Source organism: Peromyscus eremicus, chromosome 6 (assembly GCF_949786415.1).
Source record: "Peromyscus eremicus chromosome 6, PerEre_H2_v1, whole genome shotgun sequence".
Taxonomy (NCBI): domain Eukaryota; kingdom Metazoa; phylum Chordata; class Mammalia; order Rodentia; family Cricetidae; genus Peromyscus; species Peromyscus eremicus.
In genome coordinates, this window is record NC_081421.1 from 113,003,744 (window position 1) to 113,019,678 (window position 15,935).

Consider the following 15,935-nt stretch of genomic DNA (forward strand, 5'->3'; position numbering starts at 1 on the left):
GCACATCTCGTATACTTAAACTATCTCAGATCCTTAGAATAACTAATGTGCTGCAAATGCCATGCAAATAGTTGTTATGTTATACCATTAAGGGAATGGTGACAAGGAAAATGTGTATTTTCAGTTCAGATACATTTTTTCCCTATAACATTTTAAGTCCTAGGCTGACTAAATCCATGGAGGTAGATTCTTGGATACGGGGTGGGTTGGGGATAGGTTGAATGTCTCGTCTGTCCAAGCTACAAATGATCACTCTGCCAGCGTTTTAGAATGTGATGCATAAGGACTGTATCACAGTATTTTCCCTGGGAAAACAGTGGTTAAAGCTGCAACTGAGTCAGGTAAAGATGCTAAGAAGGTCACAGATCTGTTCACCTTGGAACTCTCTTCATTCCTATCACCAGCGCCTATGGTGACTGATACCCATCATCACCACCTCTATGCTGGAGCACCCAAATAACCTCTAAGCCAGAGTTCTGGACTCCATTCTTACTCAGTATGGAAAAAATCAGTGTGGTCTGCTAAGCACACTAAAGCCATACTGATCTTTCAATAGAGCAAATCTGACTCTGCTAATACACAGACTATACATCTTGTAATAGCTTCCTTCCAGAAGCAAGCCCACACTGATATCTCCAAGCACTTTTTGGCCAGCACCCTCACCCCCACCCCATTAACCCTACTTTCTTTCTTGCCTCTAAAACATCCTGAACGATGCACTTCCTTTAAGAAATCAAATTCATGAGGTTTTTGTTTTTTTCTGTATATGCACAAACATTAAAACCTTTTTCCTGAATAAAATAAAACTTTACCTTAAACAAATATATTTTTCACATCCAAACTGTATTCTTAATTCAAGTCTTATCTACTTCCTTTCCACTGACACAGACTTCCATGTCTTCTGACCTAGGCCCTATAATCAGACTTAACATTTCTGTGTATATCTGTTGCCAATTTCTATGCAATATAGTGGTGCTTTGCATTCAAATTTACTGTCCAAAGTAAGGGGAGGCCACATCCTTAATACTTCCACTGCACTCCATGGCTCCTTGGGTACAATGAATTCCTTACTTTTTTGAGAGAAAGAAAATTGTGAGATATTTGTACACTGTGTGAAGATGTATTGCTGTGATTGGTGTAATAAAAAGCTGAACAGCCAATAGCTAGGCAGGAGAATAGGTGGGATTTCTGGATACAGAGAGAGAAACTGGGAAGAAAAATCCAGCAGACTTGGAGCAAGTCAGATTTGCCATACGAAGAAGAGGTAATCAAGCCACGTGGCAAAAGTAGATTAAACACATATGGGTTAATTGAGTTATAAGAGCTGGTTGGGGAAAAGCCTAAGCTAAGGCCAAGCTTTCCTAATTAATAATAAGTCTCTGAGTCATTATTTGCCAAAGGTAATCCAACAAGAAAGCTTGCTATAGAAAATCTGGTCATGGTTAAATTACTGCTAATATTTTGAATTACTGGACAAGAAGACAGCACCAATTAGAGTATTGCTTATGTTCACCACCTTTAACATAATTTAATGATTCATGAGACTAGCATGCCCTTGTTCTTAGCACTTGGTTATTTTTAAATGGTTGATTTATCAGATACTGCTTTTGCCTTTGTTCAGAAACACTGAAAGGAATTTCAAACCCAGTAGGAGGACTGAACACTATCACAAAAAAATGAAGGTTGTATCCTCAAAATTACATGAAGAGTTCCAAAATAAGACAAGTCGGTCTATGCACTCACTCACTGACATTTACCAAAGGAACTGTCACGTAATGGGCAGGTGCTCTAAAGCAAGGGTTGGTAAGTCTTGGCTGGGTCCATCAAGGGCTATAAAAACAGTGGTAGAAGACACATACAAACAGTTAAAATGAACATGATGAATTCAATGGTAACGACATTCTCAAACGTGTATAGGACAAAGAATAAGTGCCCAGCTGGATGGCTCAATGAAACTGTACAAAGTGGCAAATGGTTTTGGAATAGAAGAGTTTCGGAGTAGGAGGGCAGGCGAAGGATTTCACACAAGAGCAGTCTGTGCGAGTCATGGGGGTACATGAGTAAAGAATGTTAGGGACCTTAGCAGGACGGAGCTAGAAACAGGAGCAACCTTACAGAAGGAGGCTGCAGAAGACAGCTGAGGCGAGGAGGAAACTCACCCAAGGCCCCACGAAGAAGCCACACTACCTGCAGCAGGGAGCTCAAAACATCTGCAGACATGGAAGCTGTGTCACATCTGTTTTGCTGGCTCATAAGTTATAAGTTATCGGCACTGTTATGAAAGGATCAAAGGGTGAAATCTGAACCCTTCTTGCCCTATCTTCTACATCCCAAGCATGTTAATACATCAGATCATCTGTTCATAACTGGGTCACAAAGGTACTTTAAGATCCTTATTTTATCAAAGAATTGTAGGCTCAAAAGTGTTAGCCTCAGAGCTGGGCACAGTGCTACAAACCTATAATCATAGCTATGGAAGCAGCAGTAGAGGAATCTCCAATTGGAAGTCTGCCTGAGCCATACAATGAGACCCTGCTTGAAAAACCAGCAACACTGGCCTTCTAAAACTCATATCCCGTGGGCACACATTATACACACCAGAGCCACCACCACCACACAATTGAGTTCAACGAACAATGGAGCCTGACCTAGTAAGGCACTGCTTGTATTCCAGCAAATTCATTTTCATTTTGTGTTTGATTAAGCTAATTAATGTATTCCAACACAAAATGGCCCTTTGTGCCTCCATGAATATGTTTTACTATATTTGGAAAGACAGTAATACTTTTATACATGTATTTGCATCTAGTGAGTTCAGTTTACCTAATCTGGTAATCATAACTCACTAGGAATCTAGAAAAAGCATTACATAGCAAATTAGGTCACATACAAAAACACAGAAATATATTTTTAAACTCTTACTATTAAATTTACAAAGGTTTAAAATACTCAGCTAACCATTTATTTATATATAATATGAAGCTTTCATGAATTAAAAATTTAACAGATGTATAAATATTGAGGCTGAAGGACATAGCTCAGTGGTATGGCACATGCCTAGCATGTAAGACCCTGGGTTTAATCCCCAGCTCTGCAAACAAACAAAAGTGAATTCCATTTAGGTTTTAAGAAACAGAAATCTCAAGTCTGACAAACAACAAGGGAAAAAAAATCACATTTTAATGCACTTCTCTAGATTCAGGTCACTGTTTTGAAAGAGATCATTACATGTCATTCATGAAAGTCATTTTACAGAGACACGAGCGAGCAGGCAGTAGTACTGCTGCTGACTTACTCCAAACTCAACTTGGATTCTTCCTTCTTTTGTATCAATATTTTCATGTAGACTATGAGCTTTTAAATACTTTGCATCCCAAAATATTTAGCTTTTTGTGAATGGCTTGCAAGTTTAATGATTAAATGAGGTGGCAGTGATGACGGGGGGGGGGACATTAAACTATATGCATAATCCAATTTAAACTATAATGCTGCCACAAACACACTGTCCTAGTCTAGTGTTACTGTGGTTCTGAAAGGTGTCTGAGTATACCACCACAAGAAAAGCATTGAAGATTTAAAGACAGAACTTCAGGAGACTTATAGAAGCAAAGCACAGGCTCAGAATACACCAGGAAGTCTTATAATTTCCACAAACCTTTTTAATGAAGTCCTTCTTTTGTTTTGATTTGATTTTTAAGGACATTACCAATGCAATAAACAAAAAACACAAATGAAATACATTTTTAAAATCAGAGTCTTTCAAGCTATTTTTTAAATGGTAAAGCATAGTAAGAAAACCACTTCCTCACTATTTAACCCAATGCATATCTGTGTGTGCTAGCCCATGAACATACCCACATTTTCTTACATAGGTATATCAAGAAAGATGTTTATAAAATGACAATTATTCATAGTATTTTAAAATAGCACATCAAAATACTCTGGTATGTTCTGCACTGTTCTATTTCATTTGGGGGGCATGCTGCTACACACAAGAGTACAAAATTCTAACACAATAAAGTAACGAATCTTTTAAGAAATGGAAGTGCCTATTACTGATTCAATCATCAAACACTGTATACATGTGCCAAATTATCAGAATGTACCCCATAAACATGTACAAATAAGTCCCAACAAAAATAAAGCTAAAATAAACACTATCTCCAAGATAATAAAACTGATTTCAGAATCAACTGTGGTGATCAGACCAGAAGTCGGTGACTTTGATCCTCTCTCCAAGACAACGAATTATTTTAAAATAATTCACTTGGTAGCAGGCTAAGATAAATCTGTTTTTCTTTCCTTTTCGGACACTAGAGCAAAGCTATGAACTAACTAGAAAAACAAGCATGACGTTCTTAGTGTGGCAGCAGCAAGGTCACCTGCTTTAATGCTGTGAGTCATAGAGCCCGGTGACCTGCTCTGTCAGGTGCTGCACCCTTTGACCTGCTGCTTTCACAGGTGAACCGTGATGCCAGGGACCACCACCACAGCTTCATTCCAAAGGATTTCAAATCTTCATTAAGAAGCTCTTAGAACTGCCAAATACTAACAGTAGATTCTAGAGGAATTGCTTTTGTAAATGACATACTTCCAGGTATGATATAATTAAAAAAAAAAAAAATGAGAGCCTGAGAATTAGATTTTTTTAAATCTCTATAAAATAATGTAAATTAATTAGCATTCATCATTAAGAAAACATTAAATGCTTATTTTTAGGTCCTCATACTAAGGTAACAGCATTATCTCAAAAGTATTTTCTAATTTGAACTAAAGATCATGATGTAATCCAGTTACAAATTCACAACAGAAAAATATTTTTGTTTGTTAATACTGTTTTATGTTATATGATAAATATTTTACCAGGTTATAATATTTCTTGTATTAAATTACCTATGGTTTCTACAAAAATATCATGTTTTAAATACTAAGCATACGGGTCATGATTACAGTTGCTGTTGTCTGATTTGATTAGTTTATTAGACTCAGCAGAGAAAGGATTCTATCGCCCTCTTGTGGTAATTTTAATGTAGTGTCTCCTCCAGGAATCCTTACTTGAATACCATAATTATCATCTATGTTTCTGTTTTTTCTGTCAGCACTTCAGTTTCGACCTTAGAAATGTACTGTCTTTTATTTTATAAGACATTGTCCCGTCACTTTCCAATTATATCAAAGCCATGTTTTTTCTTAAAATTATTTTTGGCATTAAATGCATGTGCAAAATAACTATGATGAGTCCCTGTCATCATACAAGGGCTTGAAATAAATGGAAATAACTCAGTATAGCTAAGCTTTATCACATTTTCCTCCCAGAGGAATAGGTCTTGCTATGTCAATGGCCCACAAGTATCAGAAGCCACTATTAGTCTGAGCATTTTGTTTTTAGAAATAACACAGCAGTCTAATTTCTTTTAAAGAAGTCTGTATCATATGCAATGGCCTATCTTTCCATCACAACACAGATACTGCCAGCCCTCCATGCTGAAGTTTCTATATTGACAAGTTCGGCCAACAATGGATAGAAAATATTTGTGGAGAAAAAGAAATATGTACTAACCATCTATAAACTTCTTTTTCATATCATATTTTCTGAACACTACAGTGTAACAATGTTTGCACATCACTTACATTATACGAGTGTAGGTATTCTGGGGATAGTTTAAGGTAGGAGGATGTGTGTATACTTTGGGGACTCACTGAGTTTCAAGGGTTAAAAGCATGAACGTGGATGGAGGACTACTCACTGGATTTTGGTCAACTTAATTAGTGGTTACATCATTGACAAAATAGTGTGCCCATCCCTGGCAACCTGCTAAATGTTACTAGCTTCCCAGGGAGGGGTAGGGCCTCATGAGCCTCTTTCAAAGCCAATATGGAATAGTGATGGCCCCAACCTAGTGGCAGTCTTGTACATGGAACTCTGGTACTGCTCTTGGTGAATGGGAAAAGTGGGGAGTAGACTAAAGATATAGGGATCGGTAAAGACTTTCTGAATAGGAGTCTGGCTATTTAGAAACAAGGCCAATAACTGATAAATGTGACTCTATGAAATTAAAAAGCTTGTGTACAATAAAGGAAATGGTCAATCAAGTAAAGGGGCCCCTACAGAACGAGAAAACAACTTTTACCAGGATATATCTAATAGAGGACTGACTTCTAGAGAAGATAAAGAACTCAAAAACTAAACATCAAGAAAACAAATAACCCAATCCCCAAATGGGCATTAGAACTGAACAGAGTTCTTTGTGAGAAGAAAAACAAATGGCTAATAAGGTATTCAATATCTTTGGACATCAGGGAATGCAAATATCATGTCATTTCAAACAAGGGATTTGTGCACCTGCACGTGAGCCTTGGGTCAATCTTCCATGCACACTGAGGGGCAAAACAACTAGGAGCTTCTCCACAGAATCAACAGCATGTAACACACACCACTCTGACACAAAGTACATGTCACCACACAGTGATAACGGTCTGAGCCACAGCAATGGCTCCCAGGACAAAGGAGAGAAAATGCTTGGTGAATACTACAACGGGCAGCTAGTTAGTATTAGTCACTGTGAGAATTAGGAGTGGGGTCTAAAGTTCTCAATATGCTGCTGATGACTGAGTGCATATGCCATTCCCCAGGGTAGGAAATCACACTTCTGACACACTGCATTTGAAATGTTACCACAGCACAGCAAACATGCCAATGGGCTTGAGGATACCGGAGGTCATCGGATACAAGAGTGTAAACAATGGTCAGGCAGTAAAAAGAACTCAGATGACAACATCACCCAGGAGAAGGGAAAAGACCAGGAAGATGTGAAGCTGAACTTGGGCTTGGCAACATTTCTGTATTGTCTCATCCTTCTTGTAACAGCAGTTGTTTGTGGGTATGCTTGTGCTTGTGCGTGTACACGTGCTGTGAAGGCCTGAGGTCAACCTTGGGACTGATTTCCAGGTGGCAGCTATCTAGTTTTATGAGACAGGGTCTCTCACTGGCCTGGGACTTGCTGAACAGGCCAAGTGAGCAGGCTAGTGAATGCCAGGGATCCTCTTGTTTCAGTTTCTCTGATGCAGGGATTACAAGCACACACAACTATACAAGCTTTTTTACGGGAATTCTGGGGACCAAATTCAGATCTTCTGGCTGATGTGGTAAGCCCCTGACTAAGTTACCTCCTTACTCCTAACAGAGCAACTTTTCTCATATAACCATAAGAGTTGCTTATGTTGGAGAAACAGTCAGTGGTTTAGACGTCCTGCATTGTATGTATCAGAAGACCAAGGGTCAGAAAGGTGAGTCATTTTATTGAACATTCTGAGAATTCACTTTTCTTCACTGAGCCTGAGGTGTTATGTGTTAAGTATTTAAATACCCTGTTTCTAGTGTTTTGTCCTCTTGTCCCCTTTTGCTTTATACTTCTCCAGAACAAGCAAAGGGCAATTGCAGGAGGCACAGAGGATGGTGGCCAGGCATTCTGAAGAGAAAAGCAACCATTGACATTCTTTATAGTTCTTCCCAAATCTTAAATGGTTGAGAATGGTTTTCACTAGCAAAGACTATCGTACATGGTAGAACACATTTTCATAATTTCATTCAAGAAAAGCCAAAGTGAGTTTTTTTTTTTTTTTTTTTTTTGTTTTTTTTTTGAATACCTGCTTGGCTTGGACGCTGCCAGTTTGGTGACTTGATGGCACTGGTGGATCCTACAGGCTTGAAGGCAGCTGCGGTCCTGAGGCCAGCCATCCCTGGCTTGCTTGAACCTGGGCTCTCTAGGCTCTCAGACTTGCTCAGAGGTGAAGCTCCTGGTGACGCTGACTGCTGAGAAGGCTCCTGAGTGCTACTGTAGGGAAGGGAAGGAGACAGCTGCGGTGAGGGCAACCATCTGATTCAGCAACGACTCTTTCTTTTCCAATCTATCATAGTTTTACGGAAAACAAAATAGGGATGGGTTTTTCTTTGCGAAAAAGGAAACTCTGAAAGTGACTAGAACACATGTAACATTCAAGTGGAAAGGGGAACACTGTAAGTGTAAGTGGTGAGATAGACAAGAAGGAGATCAACAAAAACCAAGTCTAAATGAAAATGCCACAAGGACGTCCATTACTTTACATGCAAATAATTCTGAAATCATGAAGGACTTCTCTATGTCAAGAAGAAAGAGCAGGTTACATTTGTTCTGAATGTTGGAAATTATTTTCAAATAGTCTACAACAAGACATTGTACTACTGAAAATTATATAAGCAATCTTTGCAGTGGTGGATTTGCCCTCTATTCCTATCTTAAGGCTTCAGAAGAACCATCATATCCAGATCATTAGTTTCTGTAGTACCCCGGTAACTATGAAATAATCAACGTTGCTCTTTTTACCCTTTCTTCTGGTATATTATGAACTGTTCTTGACACCTGACTCTTTTCCACTGCAGTCACTCAGTTACCCAGTAGTATTTAGAGACCTACCATAGGCCAGCTGCTGGAGCAAAGAGACAGTATCTCCTGCCTTGTAGAACGTCCAGTGTTCTGGGTTCATAACACCAGGAAGGAAGAGACTCAGCCACCATGATCTCTCAATCAGTTACCTGACTATCAGAGGCCTTACCTGTGCTGGATCCAGTTTAGAGGATCATGTAGCTTTTATAAACCATTTGTCATTTATAATCATACATGTATCTTCAGAGCGAGTAATAATTTGAGGAGCCCCAAACTATAAAATGCATGCTTTGGAATCACACAGTAATGTGAAAGTGGTCATTTTTCTAAACTGTGGTATACAATGATGATGATGATAAAAAAAAAAAAAACAACTTCCCATTACTATTAAGCTTTTCAATACAGACAGCTTAAATAATTCCATGCACAGAAATTTAATTCCTTCAATAACTAAAATAAACAGCTAGAAGAAGAGACTACCAAAAACAGGGTTCTTTATTAATGACTTCAGTAAAATATTATACAATGTATGATTACTTCAGTTACATTTCAAATTCACTACCTACTACATTGCCAAATAATTGAGAGTACCTACTTCCCTAATGCCTCTTGAACCTCAGGTAACTTTTGGCATGATGGACATGTGATGGCCTAGCCTTAGGAAGGTCTATTTGCAAAGCCTTGTGGGAGTTTGGTTGGGTAAACTGTCCCCTACAATGAGTGACTCACTGTCTGAAACTGTGTAAGCAATATGGCTTATACTGATACCTGTTTTCATTTCAAGAGTCTAGAATTTTGGCACTACCTAGGGACAGAGTGCCTAATGTAATATGCTCCAATAAAACCTTTTGTCCATCTCTAATGGGCTTTTGTAGCAGACACTACTGTGCACATTTGCTATGACCCCTGCAGCAGGAATAAAGATTGTTCATGGGAGTCCACTAGTAAAGGACCCCTGCAAAGTCTAAGCCTTATTAATGTTAGGCTTCAACCCAGGACCTTTTATTTTTTCTTCTTCTCCTTCTTTCTTCCTTTCTTTCCTTTTTTTTTAAAAAAAAAAATGTTTACAAGTACATAGGAATCATGTGGGTCCTTATAGTGTAGCCCGGAACACTTGACTCTAAACAATTTTTAGAAATCACAGAATATTTTAATTTTATTGAAATAGCATTCCCTATTTTTGTTTTCTCAAATTTAAGTTTAACACTGCCATCATCTTTTATTATTTCTTATTTGTTTAATGAGAAGTTAAAACCTGCTAGATGTTAAAACATACTATCCAATGAAAAATTTAAGAATTTTAATAATTCTTATATATAATTAGTAAAAAAGTGCTGCTTAATAGGAATGTTGAGCACACATAAAGGCAACACAAAAACATTAATGGAAATAGTGCAAAGATTACTGAACAGTGGATAAATGGACATCTTTTAAAGGCTTTGGGATAGACCATTATTTTATTTCTATAGGCTACTGTCTAAACTTTAAATAAGGCAATTAATACTTTGGTGATAAAAGTCCCATTCAGCTCAAATAGTTAAATATAAGATGCTTAGCCTATTTAGGGCATAGAATGTGAGCTTAACAGTGAAAGGCTAATAAACATATCCAAATAATAAGATAACTATCTTCAATAAATTTATTCATTACGAATAAATTAGCTTTAAAATATTATATAAAAGAACTTTCTGAGATTAAATTACTCATATGGATCATACAAAAATAATGAGCTAGATAATTGCAACTCTAAAAAAGGAGCTTATATCAAAAATAAAATTCAGAAATACTAAAGTCTGAATCATTGCCATTTAATCGTCTGAAGGAATTAAAATTTACTTCTGGGATACCTGCCATACTTGTGATGCAGTAAACTGAATGACAGGCATCCAATGCCAAGGCTAGTGAGTCTGGTTGTCGGAAGTAGCAATACTAGATGGCTCAAGGTATGGGAAGACCCTGCGTAGCCTTGGCAACACTTGTGCATATTTGTGGCAGGCTCTATGTGGTTATTTGTGGTGTACTCCTCATAAATACAATCTGCAGCAGGATGGATGCAGTTCAACAAAGGAAGCAATCCTAATATGGAAAACCACTCAAAGCACAAACCCTGTGCCTTACAAACTGACAGTCCTGTCTCAGCTGAGAGGCACTCAGGCAGACGATGGAAACACTGAAGTGGGCATGGCCATTAAGAGAGCGGAGAGCTGAGTTACAGTGTACCACACTTACTGTTTCCCCGCCCAGACTTTGGACACCAGGTATCCCTGTCCACCTTCATTTGCAAGCACCCAAACTCTACATCTAGTTAACAGAAGGAATAATAACATCCTCCTCCCACTGGGCTCTATGGCAAGTGGTTATATACTATTTTCTATTTAACCACTCAAGCTTCTAGATGTAGAAGCACTACTTCTAGAAGTATAGTTACTACAGCTGTAGCCATCTGATAAAAGTCAGGAGTCCACTATAGTTCAAATATTGGCACAATTACTCATAACTTCATACCAAACATCAAGTGTGCTGGTGAAAGATATCACAAAGGATTAAAAGGTGAGTTGATAGGTAAATAAAACAGCATGCACGTGCACTAGCATTACAGTGAAATTGCAGCTAAATGAAATTAGATAAGTCAGTTCTATGATTTTCTGTCTGGCCTGTTACCATAGTAATACATTGTTAGAGGAAGCAAACCTCTGCATGCCATGTTCCTTCCCAAAGTACCTGCTTTTCTTAACATGGATAGAGCCACTTGACTTCTCGGAGGACTGAAGACAGGAAAAAACTAGAGGCTTGGGAACAGTGCTGATGCAAAGTGCATCCAGGAGGGACTGAGGGTTTTCAGGGCCGGAGAGCCTGGCAAGCATTCAGAGAAGGACTTCAGTGAAAACTCGCAGTATCCGCAGAAGAAAGTGGTTTTCAGTCTATGATCTGAAATATTTTCCTTAAGAGTGTGAGAGAGAGAGGGAAGAGGAAGAGAGAGAAAAGAAGTGCAAAGCAGTGGGGAAAGATGAAGAGAAACGGTATGCATTCATCATATTATTTCACTCACTGGTATAAAATTGATGAAATTTGACTGGGCACACACCTTTAATCCCAGTACTTGGGAGGTAGAGTCAGGTGGATCTCTGTGAGGTTGAGGCCAGCCTGGTCTACAGAGTGAGTTCCAGGATGGCTAGGTCTATGCAGAGAGATCTTGTCTCAAAACAAAAACCAAAAAACAATTGATGGAATTTTCACTACAATCATGCAAGGCTAGCTCTCAAAAGCATTTAAATCCACAAATGTGATAGGAATAATACAGAAACAAAGCTCACAGAAGGGCCATTTCAGAGAGCAATTAGGCTTTAGTTCACCAATGCTGTGGAATAAGATAGCCTCAACAGATACTTAATTTCTTTCTGATTCTGCCTCAGCTACAACAACTGTAAGCTGTAAGACTCTAAAGTCTGTAAGAACATAGTACATAATAATGGGCACAACGGAGAGATACACATAAGTGGTAATGGTGAAAAGAGAGGCAGGGATGCTTTTAGAGAACATTCTCCAGTCCCATGGATTTCCCCACAACCTGTGTGAAATGCTCACCACACCAGGGGGAGCTCATTTCAGAACCCTGCTTCTGGACGGAGCAGGTCTGTTCCCTCTGAAGTGAGCTGCCAGACACTGGAGGATGCTGGGACCACAGACAGACACTACACACATAATTCTACCTGGTTTTTGCAGCGAGAGCGGCAGACACAGTGGCAGCCGCACCACTGACAGCTGCAGCACTGTATCTAGCAGGAGGGGAGAAGGCAGAAAAGTTTCCAGAACCTTCCAAAGAGCCTTCTACAGTCCTTGAGGAGCTGTTTACACTGACAGGGAAAGAAAGAGGGCAGGAGGAAATGCAAGTAAGAAAAGGCAGCAGCGGGGTGAACACAAGTCAGCATCATTCTAATCAGTATTGGACACAGTGAGCCATTTGAAGGTGTGACGGGTGCTTAGATACTTACGCATTATGTCCGCAATCCCAGAGATTTAAATTTAATGTGTAAGCTTACCTAAAACAGATTGTTTCTCAAGTACTCTAAAATGTCAATTATGTCCAGTCCTATTATAAGCACATTGAAATTACATGTCACATATTGGAAGAGTGATACATAAACAACTAAGTAGAAAACGAATCTGAAAATAAAGGCTGTGTTTCTATAAGCAGAGATAAGGGGATTTTCCTAAACAGGCTTTACATGAGAAGTGTTGTCTGGGAGGAGACATACACCAAGGACATGACATTTTAATGAGATGTGTCTTTAGAAGCAGAACTGCCTACATGTTCAGAAGCAGCGACATTTATTAACAAGAACAACATATAATTTTAAAATAATCTAAGTTAAATTATTCTGGATGCTAAGAATCTTTGCAAAAATAAACATTAATTACAAGAATATAAATAACTAAAACATTACCTTCTTTGCAAAGTTCTCCATTTCTATTTTGAGTTAGCTCTGTAAGATTTTTAGATGAGATAAAATTTCATATTCAGAAGAGTCCTTATGACTTAAAATAATTATTTTTTTTCAAACAGTAAAATATATGGGCAGAAATTTACATTCCAGCAATAGGAATGCAGTACTCTCAAAATTGGTTATCAAATTTTAATTGAGGGTTTTTAATTAAATGGGATAATCTAAAAACATAGTGTGGGATTTGCTTATCTTCCTCTTTGGGTGTAAGTTACTAATAACATCACTGTAACACTATAACTACTTTTTGTTTTAAAAGTTTGTGACAACGGCCACCCCCAACACATTATGAGCCAAGTTCAACACAGGTTATTAAGAACTCAGCTTAAGGAACTATGAGAGTGGACCTAAGTCTACTCTCTGTTCTAAAGAATTTAATAAGCTCCCAACTCCACCAATGTAACTTTATAACACTGGAACAAAACTGAAGAAACTACAGGAAGTCAGTTTAACATATTATATAAAAACAAAGGATGATGTACACATTTGTAAGGAATCCATGAAATGGGATTGTATGGCTAAGTTTGAACAACTTCTATGAATAGTTAGAAAAAGAAGAATGGGGCCAGGAGTGAGAAGCTAAAGATGCTTTCAATGCAGAGGGAGGAAGTGTGAGTGCTAAGGTGAAGAACAGGTACCTAGTGATTTAATGTTTGTTTGTGTTTCTGAATCACTCTGCATCTTTGAGTCAGCAGTTGCCATTGGTGAAAAGTGATGGTGAATAATAAGTAGAAACAAGGTATAAAATAGTCAGCTAAAAATACATCAGCTAACTCATCCTGTAGTTGGGAGAAGAGGAAACTAATGAAGTTCCTCCATCCAATGGTAAAAGGAATTATCTGAAAGAATTATCAACATCTTACAGGTGGTATCTTTTGCCTCTATAGTCTGAGAACATGTCTGGGACTTTTGGAACATGCCTTTCTTCTTTCAGAGGTACATGATTGAATTTAAGAACAGACTTAAGCCAAACTCAGTTAATTTAGCAAATCACAAAGTGAATAAACAAGACACAGATTTCCTCATTCTATATTAGAAGTTAACAACCAAACCAAAGCATACTAGAATATAAAAGCAGTGTAAAGCAGTGTTTGGAGGCCGAGTATGTCCACACATAATGACATCAGCTCCTTAATCCATGATCGTGCTCTCATTCTCAGTGAGTTTAGTATTGAGATTCACAGCAGCATTGAAACAGAGACAACCTAGAAGGAAAAAACTCTACCTAGAGTAAGTGGCTGCTACTTTAGAAAATGTGGCCACTTGACTATGAATATTTAACACCTGGGGAGCTGCAGGTGGGTGAGGTCTGCTCTTAAGTAGGTCTTCCAGAGAACTGTCAAACCTATGTTTTCAGAAGTGAAAAAAAACAAGGCAAAGGAAAGATTAATGAAAAGTTGAGCCCATGTTCACCATGTATACCGTCATGTAAGTGTCAGTAATTCACATCTGAGAATCCTCTAGTTCAGTGGTTCTCAACCTGTGGGTCGTGACCCCCTTGGGGTCTCATATCAGATATTCTGCATATCAGATCTATAACAGTAGCAAAATTACAGTTATGAAGTATCAATGAAATAATTTTATGGTTGGGGATCACTAAGACATGAGGAACTGTGTTAAAGAGTTGCAGCATTAGGAAGGTTGAGAACCTAGTTGGTTCTTATTGTTTAGTTCTGTGTCGACAAACCAAAACAAACACTACCCCTGACACCAAATATAGGCTGTTCTTCTCCCAAATCATTCAACATAGCTACAGCCATGTGAAAAAAGATTATGCTGAAAAGGGAAAGGTAAATGGAAATTCCCATTCACTGACTATACAGTTTTAACTTACTTAAGAAAACTTAAGCTTCAAGAACTTATTAAGTGGTCCAAACTGCACAGAGTAAAGGTCAAATGGAATTTGGACCAAGTCTGCCCTTACTATTTCCACTGACCTGTAGTACTACAAGAGAGCAAACAGGAGTAAGTCAAACATTTTTTATAGATCTGAAATCATATGGATGGTATTCATAGTGATGTATATAAAGAAAGTAGTTTATCTAATTATATAGCCAACAGTTGCAAGCAGCTTGGTGCTTTTTATCTAATTAAAATTTTTTATAATAACAGTTGTATACAAGTTATTGTATTGACATTCTCAATTCATACACATCCCTTTTTAACTATTACAGTTTCATATATATAAAGATGGGTCTTTGATCAAAGTCATCCATTATCCGCTTGTATACTCCCGCAACAAACTCCTTCCCAAATCTCTCTCCTTTCATGTTTTGTTGCTCTTGTATTTTTCACTGTGTTTTTTTTAAATGTCTATAGAATGCCAATATTAAATTTAGAAAAGATACTACAGGATGCCAATATTAAATTTAGAAAAGATATTATTACCAGGTAAAGAAGAGGTAAAAACAGCAGAGTGTTGGTTTCAAAGCAAGCACCAAATCTAACACTGGAAGGAATTAAATAAGAAAACAAAATTACCCATTTTCTACAAAGCCCATATATGGGAAAATGGAACGGATTAGCTATATTACACTGATTCTTGCATGGAAAATGTAACATTAAGGTAAAAAAACAAGAAAAGGAGGGCTTCTAGTCTCAGTCTTCATTTAGAATTGGTCCTCTCTTTACTAAAGTGCTGAAAAGCTAGAAACAACTTGAGAAGGTGCCATACAGAAATAAAGTATTATGAGAGGCACAGAAAAGGATAAAGAAATTATACAACACAGCACAATGGGCAAAAACAGACACCATCTCCTTTTGCAAGGCCACAAATGAAGAATAGTTTTCACACTTTTAAAAAGGTTGTTTTTTTTTTTTTTCGAAATTAAGAACATTTCGCATGACCTCACACATGAAAAGTATATGGCATTCATATTTTGGCACGTACACATAAAGTTTTATTGGGATACTAGTAAGCTCATTCATTTATGTATGTATTATGTATGTCTGGCCATTTCATACTATGTGGAGAGTTGAGAAATTATGGCACGCTGTATTACTCACAAAA

At 37.9% G+C, this 15,935-nt stretch overlaps 1 protein-coding gene across 3 annotated transcripts in view; it reads right to left on the reverse strand.

Moving 5' to 3' along the window:
• Pdlim5 (PDZ and LIM domain 5) overlaps positions 1-15,935 on the reverse strand; it is a 178,483-nt gene that overhangs the window by 36,861 nt on the left and 125,687 nt on the right. For 2 of the 3 annotated variants that reach the window (XM_059266355.1, XM_059266354.1), the window contains exon 8: positions 7,648-7,835. In XM_059266355.1, coding sequence (XP_059122338.1) covers positions 7,648-7,835 — 188 coding nt within the window. Of the gene's footprint in view, positions 1-7,647; positions 7,836-11,144; positions 11,277-12,133; positions 12,278-14,150; positions 14,271-15,935 lie in introns of all 3 variants that reach the window. The other variant, XM_059266356.1, reaches the window with a different exon arrangement.